At 41.2% G+C, this 12,500-nt stretch overlaps 1 protein-coding gene across 4 annotated transcripts in view; it reads left to right on the top strand.

Annotated features, from left to right (window-relative positions):
- Positions 1-12,500, top strand: part of si:dkey-61l1.4 (collagen alpha-1(I) chain) — a 71,230-nt gene that overhangs the window by 51,082 nt on the left and 7,648 nt on the right. For all 4 annotated transcript variants that reach the window (XM_051422254.1, XM_051422255.1, XM_051422256.1 and 1 more), the window contains 18 exons: positions 84-128; positions 1,843-1,950; positions 2,089-2,142; positions 2,317-2,370; positions 2,606-2,659; positions 3,460-3,567; positions 3,875-3,928; positions 4,073-4,180; positions 4,286-4,339; positions 4,642-4,695; positions 5,447-5,500; positions 5,594-5,647; positions 7,798-7,905; positions 8,029-8,082; positions 10,454-10,507; positions 10,645-10,698; positions 11,989-12,042; positions 12,120-12,173. In XM_051422254.1, the coding sequence (XP_051278214.1) occupies positions 84-128; positions 1,843-1,950; positions 2,089-2,142; positions 2,317-2,370; positions 2,606-2,659; positions 3,460-3,567; positions 3,875-3,928; positions 4,073-4,180; positions 4,286-4,339; positions 4,642-4,695; positions 5,447-5,500; positions 5,594-5,647; positions 7,798-7,905; positions 8,029-8,082; positions 10,454-10,507; positions 10,645-10,698; positions 11,989-12,042; positions 12,120-12,173 (1,179 nt within the window). The remainder of the gene's footprint in view (positions 1-83; positions 129-1,842; positions 1,951-2,088; positions 2,143-2,316; positions 2,371-2,605; positions 2,660-3,459; positions 3,568-3,874; positions 3,929-4,072; positions 4,181-4,285; positions 4,340-4,641; positions 4,696-5,446; positions 5,501-5,593; positions 5,648-7,797; positions 7,906-8,028; positions 8,083-10,453; positions 10,508-10,644; positions 10,699-11,988; positions 12,043-12,119; positions 12,174-12,500) is intronic.

Genomic DNA, 12,500 nt, shown 5'->3' with positions numbered 1-12,500 from the left:
ATGACCCTAACAACATTGTCAGCAGCTATAATGCGAGAGGATTACCTGACCCTATTGTTGCTTGTTTCATCTCCTTCTTTCAGGGCCGTCAAGGAGAGTTGGGGCCCAAAGGCGTTCTGGGACTGCCAGTGAGTAGTGAACATAGGACTGTTTCAGGCAACATGACTGATCATTTCTCTTCTCTCTGCAAATCAGATAGTTTCAAACGTTTTCATATGTCTCCCAGTACACCTGCATGCTTCCAAATGTTGGCAGTAATTTCAAGAAAATTTAACTTAAGTCTAATCAAAATGGGCATAGACACCTAAAGCTACCCCCTATTCCACTGTCAAACAGAAAATAAAAACTTCTTATAATAAATTACGTAATAAAGCTGCATATAAGATCAGACATGATGGGTACTGAGACTTTCCAGCTAAAAAAGCTCTAGATATTTTCAACTTCTGATATAGGACCTGCCCATTTCTAGCAAATATAAATACACATATTCTAGTGAGATAAAGAAATGTCGATGCAGATTAGGGATCAAGGAATCAAGGAGATGTATTCATCATTATACAACACAAGGTTGTATAACAAAATTAATGTTTGCAGTTCCTTAATGCTACACACACAGAAAAATATAATCAAATGCATAGAATAACATAAAGGATTAATAAAATAGAATGGCATAAAATAAATCAATATATACAGTTATTTATATACATATATACAGGAAATAATTCAGCAGTGCATTAATTGAATTTGAGTCTTGTTGAATTTAACGGCAGCAACAAGGTCGTGATGATAATATCGTTTCATCTGCACATAAAAAGAAACAGCTTCGTCTCATCCTGCACTCTGTCTGCTCCGTACATGGTCTGTCTGTCGATTGCTTGATCCAGGATGTTGATGGAGCAGGTCTCTTTTAAAGATGTGGGCACAACAGTCTCTGATTTCCTGTTATTTGGCCAGCCTGAGTACTATTTCATCCAAAACTGTACATTAGCCATGATAGTCCGAGCTGGGCCAGCATGGCTCTTATGCGGCTGTCCTTTCCCTCTCCTCCTGGGGCGAAAGCACCCGCTGTTGGTGAGCTGGTCCCGTCCGTTTGATCTGGCTGGGTGGATCATCCTCAAGGTCTGCTGCTCTTTAATCCAAAGCCAATGCTTTTCTTTTCTGACAGCAGACCATTTCTGTCTAAGGCTAAAAACGGAGAGGTTTGAATCCTTCTGATCGCAGCATCTGAACGTGCAGCCGTTGTAGCCATCGTAATTAACATTGGTTTAAACAATTTGGTGCAGCCCCTTAAAATCAAACCCAATCCGAAATCATTCAGGGGAAATGCAGATTAAAACAAAAATGTCTGCAACAATTAGCAGCCATTTTGCAGACACCTCTGCAGGTGTTGCTGCTGGGGAACGATGTTAGCGCTTCCCCTTGTGAGTTTTGGGAACGTGTTAGTTTGGAGCCCTGTAGTATAACTCTCATACATCATGCTGTAAATGTTTGCCTAAACCAGCCATTGTTTTTAACACATTTATTGCCATCCTAAATGACAATGAGCAAATCTAATCTAAAACCATTAATGGCTAACATTACCATTGTAATGTTCATGGAATAATAGAATTCAACATAAGTTCTCTTTGTTTTAATGTCGGCATTATATATTGGCCACCCTGCATCGGCTATTGAAAAACCTGTCCACCACTAATGCTACCATCTGGATAGCTCTGTGTTATACCCCTTTCAGGTTCATTCCTCTTCTTTGATAGGAAATCATAAACATGAGAGAGATTTTTGGTAAACATTGTTATTAACTCCTGTTAAGTTCTTTTTAATTTTCATTCTAAATGGTTCCAGGGCCCTTCAGGGCAGCCAGGAGCAGAGGGTGGCAAGGGGCGCCCTGGTCCCCCAGGGAGCCAGGGGCCCCTGGGGCCACAGGGGTTGGCCGGACCTAGAGGGTTTCCAGTGAGTGGGTACTTTGCACCTTCCTCTCCATTAAATAGTGATGTAAAACTTTGCGATGCTGCTCTCAATAAAGCATGTATATGATCACGTTGTCATGTAGTGTATCTTTGTTTTGATATATGCTTTTTTTCCGATCAGGGAACACCTGGGATAACTGGACTGATGGGTCAGACTGGAGAGAAAGGAGAGCAGGTAACTGATTTCAGGATGTTTTTTTAAGTTTGAAGACATTGAATATTGGCATAAAATCCTGTCTAACAAGAGCTCCAGTTGCAAGAATCCTGTTATCAGTGTTCAAGAGCTGAAATGAGTCCAATCATTCAAGCACTTTAAGTAATATTAGCGCATGTTATGTGTTGCTTTCAGGGAGCAGTGGGTCCGACTGGTGATATTGGTGCTCCAGTTCTGGATGGGCAGCAGGTCAGTTAACTCACTGATCACACTGCACTGATCAGAGAGAACCATATAAAGCATTCAGACGCAGATAAAAAATGTATATACTAATTGCTTGCTAAATATTTTTTAATAATGACAAATACATTTCATTGATGCCTTAATATTTCAGAAATGTAGTTTATCTAGTTTAGTCTATAATACTGAATTGCTATAAATTGCAATATTTTATTGATAAATATGACTGTGCTTGTCATGTCAGGGTCTTCCAGGACCAGCTGGTGAAGAAGGGTCTCCTGGAACAAAAGGTGACCAGGTCTGTGGCACTATTACTGACTTTTATTCAAAAACACATACTGTATGTAGTAATGTTTGTTGAGTATCTTAATAAAAGGCTGAAGCACCTGTGACAACACTAGGGTTGGACAATGGTTTGTATGTTCAGATTGATTATACTGTATTATTGTGTTGGGTTCTCATAGTACTACCAGCCACAGCTCAACTGTTACTGACGCAACTACACATGTAGGGATGTCACAAGAACCGATAATTTGCTACCAAGAGCAATTTAGTACCAAATGAAGGAATTGTCTCGTTTTCATTACATTAGGATGAGCCTTTTTATCTACATACGCCGTTGGTTGCTTTCCATGGTGGCCGCCATGTTTCTTCAGTAGCCCAGAAGGGCCAGACCAAACATTGGCTATAGATAGGGGTGTTCACACTTTTTGCAGCCACCATAGTTTCAACTTTGTGCTTGGAAGTGGAGTGTAAAGCAAGGGAGTTGCCATCTGCAACTACACTGCTAGTTGACACTAAATCCTACACACTGGACCTTTTTTAAGTTGCTCTTTAGTGTCAGCTGGTGTTCAGTCACTGAGCTAATGTGTGATGTAGCTTGACGGAAGACATTTTAGCCCCTGTATTGACTTGATACTAAGGCCGCGTTCAGTCACTCCAAGCATGAGAAAACATGACGTGATCACTTACAGGGTTTTCAGGTTGAAAAAGGAAAAAAAAGACATTCAGCAACAGATGAAATAACTTCTGACAATAACTGACAATCACAGCAGACATTGAACAACAACTGTCAAACTCTGTACTATCCTGAAATAGGGAGCTGTGGGCCCCCAGGGACAACCAGGGCGCTCGGGACCAAAGGGAACGCTAGGACCTCAGGGCTCCCAAGGGCTGCAGGGTGAGCCTGGACAGAGGGGCAAAGAGGTTAGATGTATTGTCATTTTACGCAAAATATCTCATGTGACTTTAACACATTTGATTTGTCAAATCAACTTTCCAAACCCCAAAATAATGTGTAAGAAAAGCAGCAAATTCTCACATTTGAGAACTTTGAACTGTCCCTTATTGGCATTTTGGCATGAAATATTACCTACAATTAATCGATTATCAAAATAGTTGCAGATTAAATTTCTGTTGATCGGCGAATAGATGAACTGTTGCAGCTCTGATTTCATTCAGCCGCTGGTTGCTGCGCTGCTGGTCCTTTGCTTCATTTTGTTTCTTTGTGCAGGGAGATTTTGGAGAGCCTGGCATTCCTGGGGATCCAGGTGCTAAAGGAACAAAGGTAATTTTCATCTCAACATTGTATTGTTAGCTGATGTAGCATTTCAGACATAAAGATGCTACTGCCGACTTTTGTCATTTTAACCAGTGAAAGCAATAGTAAGTTCAGACTGAAATAATTATTAAAAGCATGTGTTTTTCACAGGGAGATATGGGAAATCGTGGCCTATCTGGACCTGAGGGGCCTCCAGGAGTCCCAGGAACACAAGGACCAAGGGGGTCAAAAGGAGAAAAGGGTTATGCAGGCTTGATGGTAAATGATAATACTTTTGAATCCATCAGTCTTCCCGCCCTGTATCGTTATTTGTTAATTTACTGTACAATACCTGTCCTCTTCACCATGTATTTTTATTTTCAGGGTCAAGGTGGCCTAACGGGGAAGGTTGGACCATTAGGCTTATTAGGACTACAAGTAAGTTACCTTCAGCCCTTCAGAAAGTAACTTTATTATTATGTTAAGGCTGATCCTTTTTAAATGTGTTGAATTGGTATAATTTTTCATCACTGTTTATCTGTCCAACTGAAATTAAATTAATCAGAAACCAAAAAGGATACATATATACAAGAGCACAAGAGCCACAGATTGTGAACAACAACCTAACCTTGCTAAATGAACCACCACCACATGACTAAATGAGATTTTAAGTGGACTAAATATCAGTTGCTGTTGCAGTAGCTGTTGTTAACTGCTGTTAATGTGCATTTTCTTTTCAGGGTTTGCCAGGTATTTTTGGGATTCCAGGACCTGATGGGCCACCAGGACAGAAGGTTGACAATCTCTCAGCATATTCTGTAGTTCTATTGTTTAAAGAAACATGCTCAGGACCAATGTGGTGTTTTTAAAGGATATGTTTGGATGTTAGTAAGTGGAAGAGTTGAAGCGTACATGATCAGTTATCATTATTTGACAGTTATATGAATAGCGGTATTTACCTGAGGCTCATTTCTCCACTGTTTAAAATCAAATTCTTGCTCAAACATGTGCAGTTATGAAGTTTTCAGTTTAGAGTAAGTTGTGGTAATAGAAGTGCAGATAAAGTTGGTTACAGTGGTTACCTGGCTGCAAAGATGCAGGTGGAACAGATGCAGAAGACCATCTGTGTTTGGAGTTGGTGGGCAGTGCCTGTACAGATCTGTGTGAGCTAACCAATCAGGACAGACTATTGGCTTTTTCAGAGGGGGGCGCTTAAAGAGACAGGCACCAAAACACACTGTTTAAGACAGAGTGAATAGAGGTGCTGCAGCAATGGACAGTATGAGAGATAAATAATGTGTTTTTTTAACATTAAAGCATTAAAACATTTTCTAGACTTCTCTAAAGTATAATCCTGAAAATGAGCATAATAACATGTAACATTTAAACCCAAGGGGGATGTGCACTATCACAGTAGGTAGTCTTGGAATATTTCAAAAGTTCACCCTTTGAAGAATCCAAAACAATCTCTGTAACTGAAAAGAGATGTATGAAATGTATGTGATGATATACAGTTACTTTTTGAACTTGAATTGTCCTCTACAGGGAGACAAAGGTCCTGCTGGTTTGAGTGGGGAGCCAGGGATTCCAGGTCCTAAGGTAGGGAGCACTGCTGCCCAATAGTCATAGCTGTAACAAGAAGCAACAGCCTATCTATTAACAGCTGTGTTTACCTTCTCTGTCTAACTGCAGGGGGTGGCAGGAAGCCCAGGTGTGAAAGGTGACATGGGAAAGCCTGGAGCAGTGGTAAGTGGAGTACAGTATGACAAACCAGTACTGTGTTGCTAATGAGATTGCCCCAAAACATTTTGGCTTTGAATTTTCCAACTGGCATTCATACAATCCACAAAGCCATCTTTGATTTTGAGGTTGGAGTCAGTGAGGTTCCTTCGACTTTCCTAATCGTAAATCCGACTTCAGGAGGCGTTCCAGTTGAAATTTCTGACTGAACACACCAACAGTATCCTGGATCATGTATCCTGGAACATTCCTGGCAGCTACAAAGCCCTCCCCACCCAGAGCCCTACTTTGGGCAATCAAACCAAAGACAACAAACAAACAAAAAAACATCCCTGCCAGCCTGGACCCTCACCAGTTTGTATTCTGAGCCAACAGATCCACTGCCTTCCATTCAGTCTTCACACACCTCGAGAAAAACACCTACAAAGGCTCTGGACATTGTTGGTTTGTCTTGGCTGACACGCTGCATTGTCACATGGAGGTTGGGGACAATACCTGTGAATTGGCAGGCCTGAGTGATGGTTCTCATTTTCAGAAAGGGGAACCAGACGGTGTGCTCCAGTTATTGAAAAGGATGCTTCAACCTAGTCAGGAGGAGCAAAGCGATTCCATGCTGGCCATGGAACGGTCGACTAGCCTTTACCCTTGCATGGGAGTTTGACCATCCAGTCTACATGTGTTTTGTAGACTTTGGGGAGGGTAACGACTGTGTCCACCAGGTAGTCATGTGCGGAGTGCTACGAGCCATCTGCTCCTTGTATAACCAAAGTGAGAGCTGTGTCTGTATTCTCAGGACAAATTCAAACCCCTTGTCTCTGATCCTATTTGTGATATTCATGGACAGGATCTCAAGCGCAGCCGGGGTGGGGAGAGTGTCCAGTTTGGGAACCTCAGAATTGTATCTCTGCTTTTTGCAGATAACATGGTTCTGTTGCCTTTATTAGACCGTGAACTTCATCACACACTTGGTTTTTCGGAGTGTGAAGTAGCCAGGGTGAGAATCAGCACCTCCAGTTCTATGGTTGTTGGTCAGAAAACGGTCACTCCTTCTAGGCTGGGAGTGAGATACTGTCCCAAGCAAAGGGGTTCAAATATCAGTCTTGTTCATGAGTGATAGTAAATGTAGTAAAATGGAGCGTGAGATAAACAGGCTGATTGGTGCAGCTTCAGCAGGGTGTGATGCGGGCATTGTACTGGACGGTGGTGAAGAAGAAGCTGGTAAATTGAAAGCTTTGAAAGTTCTAACCCTCACCTATGACCATGAACTTTGGGTAGTGGCCAAAAGAATGAGATCGTGGATACAAGTGGCCAAAATGAGTTTCCTCCCTAGGGTGGCTGGGCTCAGCCTTACAAATGGGGCAAGGAGCACGGACTTGCCGAGGGAGCTCCAAGTAGAGCCACTTTGGAGGTTTTGCCAACTTGGGAGGAGATCCTGGGGTAGACTGAGAACTTTCTGGAGGATTTATATATCTCATCTGGCTTGGGAACTGCTCGGGATGGTAAATGGACCTGTACTTGTATAGCGCCTTTCTAGTCTTACTACGTGCCACATTCGCCCTTTCACACACATTCACACACCAATGCACACCATCGGGAGCAATTCGGGGGTTCAGTATCTTGCTCAAGGACACTTTGACATGTGGCGGGAGGATCGAACCAACAACCTTCCGATTAGTGGACAACCCGCTCTGCCTCTGAGCCACAGCCGCCTTGTCCTAGGGAATCACCTAGGAGGAGCTAGAAGGCGTTGCTGGGAAGAGGGATGTCTCGAGTACCCTGCTGGACCTGCTGCCACCACGACCAACCCCCAGATAAGCAGATAATAATCAATGGAAAGATGAATATTCCTATGCCATTGACATGGCAGAAACCCTCAAGGCAGTTGACATTGAGGTCATCCCTGTCAAAATATACTTTAAAAAGTTACTTAAGAGGCAAACGTTTTGGATTTCAACCCTTAAAAACATTCTTAAGGCTTAATCAATCCACAGATTTTACTACTAACACTAGATGTGATGTAATAAATATATATATAGGTGTAGGGGAGGTCTTTTCTGAGACCAACAAGTTAACTTCTTCCTTTTATTAATAAAGAATTTGCACTCAATGTTATAGCATCATGACTCAATACAACTGGTGATATTTTCGTGCTTCAGGGGTCTGCAAGAGCCACAGGAAGACCAGGCGGCCCTGGTCCAAAGGGCTTTTCTGGACCTGAGGGGCTAAGAGGAGAGCCTGGACAGAAAGGGGAGCCAGCAGAGGCGGTGAGAATCCAAACTGTTCTGACTACGTTATCTCAGATTGTAGTTCTGTGCACAGAATCACTTTGTTATTAAAAACACCTATACTTTATGAATGACTGGTGATAATGGTCCACCTGTTTACAGGGTCCTGATGGCCTACCTGGAAATAAAGGACTTCCAGGATTAGCAGGACCAGAGGTAAGACCAGGACCCATTGCTGGAGGTGCACAGATTTGCAACATCCAGAAGATGCTGCACTGAGACGACATGGGCATTTAGGGACAAAAGGGATGTTTTGAATACATTGGATACAAATTAAAGGCTACATGACATGCCAGTGTCATCTAAAGATACAGTTGGTGTGTCCCAATACGGGGTGAATATTTCATTTACAACTAAACTGAGCTCTTAACGTTTTGTGGGGGGAAAAAAAAGGAAACAGCAGTTAGAGTGGATCTTCTCTTGCTGACAGTACTTTCCATGAATGAGTTGGTTAACCTTATTTTTTATTGAACTTTGCTTTACACAGGGACACAAATAGAGCATTTAATAACATAAAAAAATTATCACTAATTTCAGGCAGAAATTAAATGGCCTCACTGCTGCCCACTGATGCTTTCTGCCAGAAAGGCTTTCTAGCGTGGTTAATTTATAGGGTCTATTTTAACCAAATCATAATCTTTTCCTACACCCCATCCATGTAGTTTTGTTGTCTAAACCTAACCAAACTGCAACTGTAAACTTAAGATAATTTTTAAAAAAGTCTAAAATAAGTCTAAAAAATTGTCACACGGGAGTCAAACCTCAGTCTTCCAGGTTCAGGTCCTGTGATTAACACATTCATCCACGACTACTTCTATTTATACTGTGTGTAAAGCCTTGTCATGAGCTTTCTGTACATTACCTGATGAGCATGAGCGCCTCGACAATCCTAGTGCTTGAATGCTACACAGGACCTGTCTTGCCAAGAAAAGCAGCTGTATTCATAATTAGGTTAGGTTATTCATATGCGAATGGGCGTTACTCAGACATTGTCTATGAGAGGCTTGTTAAATAACATGTACAAGAATATTCTATAGCAGGACTCTGCAGTCTTCGGATCAGACATTAGGTTGGTCAGCAATGACAATGTTTTTAAATGTTATCTGAGAACCCAATTAAAGACTGAGAGCTGCTTTATTGAATCCACTAGCTTCACAGATGAACTGTCAATCAGAGAAACATTCATATTTGTTGATTATTTCAAAATTCTAATTACTAAAACACTATTTCAACATTTATATAGTTTAATGTGAATTCCCTATAAAGTAACCGAGAGGTCATGGAGCTTGGTCTAGTACAGTAGTTCCCACCTTTTTACGTAGGGGAGCCCTTTTCTATCATTGAGTAAATGTGACATGTGACTATGTGGTATACACTTAATCAGCCATAAGATTGTGAGCACTGACATGTGAAATGAATAACACTGATTATCTGGTTATCATGGCTCCTGTCAGTGGGTGGGATATATTAGGCAGCAAGTGAACATTTTGTCCTCAAAGTTGATGTGTTAGAAGCAGGAAAAATGGGCAGTGTGAGGATTTGAGCGACTGACCAAGGGCCACATTGTGATGGATAGACGACTGGGTCAGAGCATCTCCAAACCTGCAGCTCTTGTGGGGTGTTCCCGGTCTGCAGAGGTCAGTATCTATCAAAAGTGCTCCAAGGAAGGAAAAGAACCAGAGACAGGGTCATGGGGGGCCAAGGCTCATTGATGCACGTGGGGAGTGAAGGCCGGCCCGTGTGGTCCGATCCAACAGACCAGCTACTGTAGCTCAAACTGCTGAAACAGTTAATGCTGGTTCTGATAGAAAGGGGTCAGAACACACAGTGCATCATAGTTTGTTGGTATGGGGCTGTGTAGCTGCAGACCAGTCAGGGTGCCCATGCTGAATCCTGCCTATTGCAGAAAGTGCCTACAATGGGCACGTGAGCATCAGAACTGGCCCACAGAGCAATGGAAGAAGGTGGCAGGGTCGGATGAATCCTGTTGTCTTTGACATCTTGTGGATGGCCGGGTGCATATGTGTCATATACCTGGGGAACACATGGCACCAGGATGCACTAGGGGAAGAAGGCAAGCCAGCGGAGCCAGTGTGATGCTTTGGGTAATGTTCTGCTGGGAAACCTTGTGTCCTGCCATTCATGTGGATGATACTTTGCGTTGTAGCTACCTAAGCATTGTTGCAGACCATGTACACTCTTTCATTGAACGGTATTCCCTAGTGACAGTGGCCTCTTCCAGTAGGAAAATGTGCAGCAGCAGCAGCAGCAGCAGCAGCAGCAGCAGCAGCAGCAGTGGTGTATTGAAGTTTCCTTACACCCCTTAAAATCAACCCCCAGGTTGTGAACCACACAGTGTTTCAGACTGTGCTCCACAGGCATGAAGCCAACCCTCCTTCACTGAATATGTTTATCAGAGAGAGATGGAACTGAACACAGCAGGGTTTATGGGAAATGTAGTCATAAGCACCAACACTAACATTACCATAAACCTCGTAAAAACCCTTGTTGTGTTTCCACTTTCCAGGGTGTTATGGGCGACATGGGACTTCAGGGTCCTGTTGGCCTTCCAGGACATCAGGTCAGCCCCCCACACACACACACACACACACACACACACACACACACACACACACACATTATATGTCACACAAGTATGTATAGTAATCGGAATACTCTTACAGTAAGATTCACCACCTTCATCTGTATTGCCTTCAGGGACCAATGGGTAGACCTGGGCTGGAGGGAAGAAAAGGACAAAAAGGTCAAAAGGTCAGCTCAAACTTCTTTGTGTGCATGCTGTATGTATATTGACAGATTCTTTTCTCACATCACATTGCATCTCAAATTAGAAACATCTTCAGTAATTAAAAGATAAGTTACAGATAATTTAAGATTAAACAAAACTGCTAATATTATTCTTGTAAGCAAAGCCCATGTGCAAACCTAAAACAACAATAAATACTACTATACTATTGATCTTGTATCACAGCTTAAGATCTCTTATTCCTTTGTGCCATAGACTTTCCTTGTTGTCCAAAAACATTAGAAAAAAATACAGTAAGCCACACTGTTACTCTGGTAACATGTTAGGAAATGACTGGGCTGTTTTGAAATCATGTGTTTGTGATCTGTTTTGAGATTTATGTCTTTAATTAATTAGAATATATGGACTTGGAGCAGACGGGTAGGGTTGTCAGAAAGTATTATGAGACGGATTAAAACATTTTTTTCGTTGACAACTGCAAATATATAGAATAGTGTAAGCCTTATCCTTTAAGTATGAGGGCTTTTTTGAGAAACATCTTGAATTATGATGCTGTTACGTCTCTAAGTCACAAAAAATATTTTTTTAAGAGAAAAAATAAGCACAAACTTGGGTGTTATATTTTTACTTGTTTCAGATCAAGCTTGCCAAATTTCTATTCAAATAATTGTTCTCGAACTAATTATTGTGATATCCATGTAAAAGCAAAAAAACAACAAAAAACATTTCAAGCAAATTCTCTGTAAATATGAAACTGTAAATGGAAATATGTATTTCATTTATTAAAATTAATTATTAATTAAATTATATTCACTGTAAAAAAGGAGTTTCACACTTACTATTAGAGTAAATTACATAATGAGATGGATATTTTTTGTAATGCAGTTAATAAACAGGGTGTCCACGTGGTCTTAAAAACGAAACACTTAAAATCTGAATTTAAGGCCCTTTTTAAAATATCTCAAATGTCTTAAATATGATTTTGACAGGTCTTAAAAATGTATTGGAATAATGAAGTTAAAATTACTTCAATAAAGTTTAAATGCTGTAACAACTACAAAACATTCATACATTTATACAACATTGCATTCATAAACCCTGAATAAAACTGCTTAAATACGGCATTATTATTATGATTATTCGTATCATATTGATATAAGGAGCACGTAAACCTTAAGGTAAAGATGAGACTAAACCAGAATTCGGCTTAATGTGACATATTGCTACTTCTCATGAGTTGCACTTAAAATATGCCTTGAATCTGACATGAAACAAATCGGTGGATTTTATTTCAGGGAGATGGTGGAAAAAGTGGACGTCCAGGAAAGGATGGACGCACTGGGAGGAAGGTAAGATGACACATCTGACATCTAACGTGTATAAACTTGAATCACATTCTAAAATCTATTGTTATTTCTTCTTAAAGGGAAAAAAAGGGAAAGCTGGAAATAGAGGGATAAGAGGAAGGCTGGGAGAAAAGGTCAGTTGTAGCTTTTGATTGTGACAATCTGTATCAGCTGTTACCTGCACCAGTCATAACTTTGACTTCAAAGGTCCAGTGTGTACCATTAATGGGGGATCTATTGTCAGATGGAATATAATATTCATAGGTATGTTTTTACTTTAGTGTATAATTACCTGAAAATAATCCTTGAGTCCACCATGTTTCTACAGTAGCCCAGAATGGACAAACCAAACACTGGCTCTAGATAGGGCCTTTCACATTTTCACGGGTTTTGCGGCCACCATAGTTTCTCATACAAGCTTGGAAGTAATCTTCGCCGCTAGATGCCACAATATTCTACAC

Source organism: Dicentrarchus labrax, unplaced genomic scaffold (genome assembly GCF_905237075.1).
Source record: "Dicentrarchus labrax unplaced genomic scaffold, dlabrax2021, whole genome shotgun sequence".
NCBI classification, from domain to species: Eukaryota; Metazoa; Chordata; class Actinopteri; family Moronidae; genus Dicentrarchus; species Dicentrarchus labrax.
This window is presented reverse-complemented; position numbering and strand designations above follow the sequence as displayed.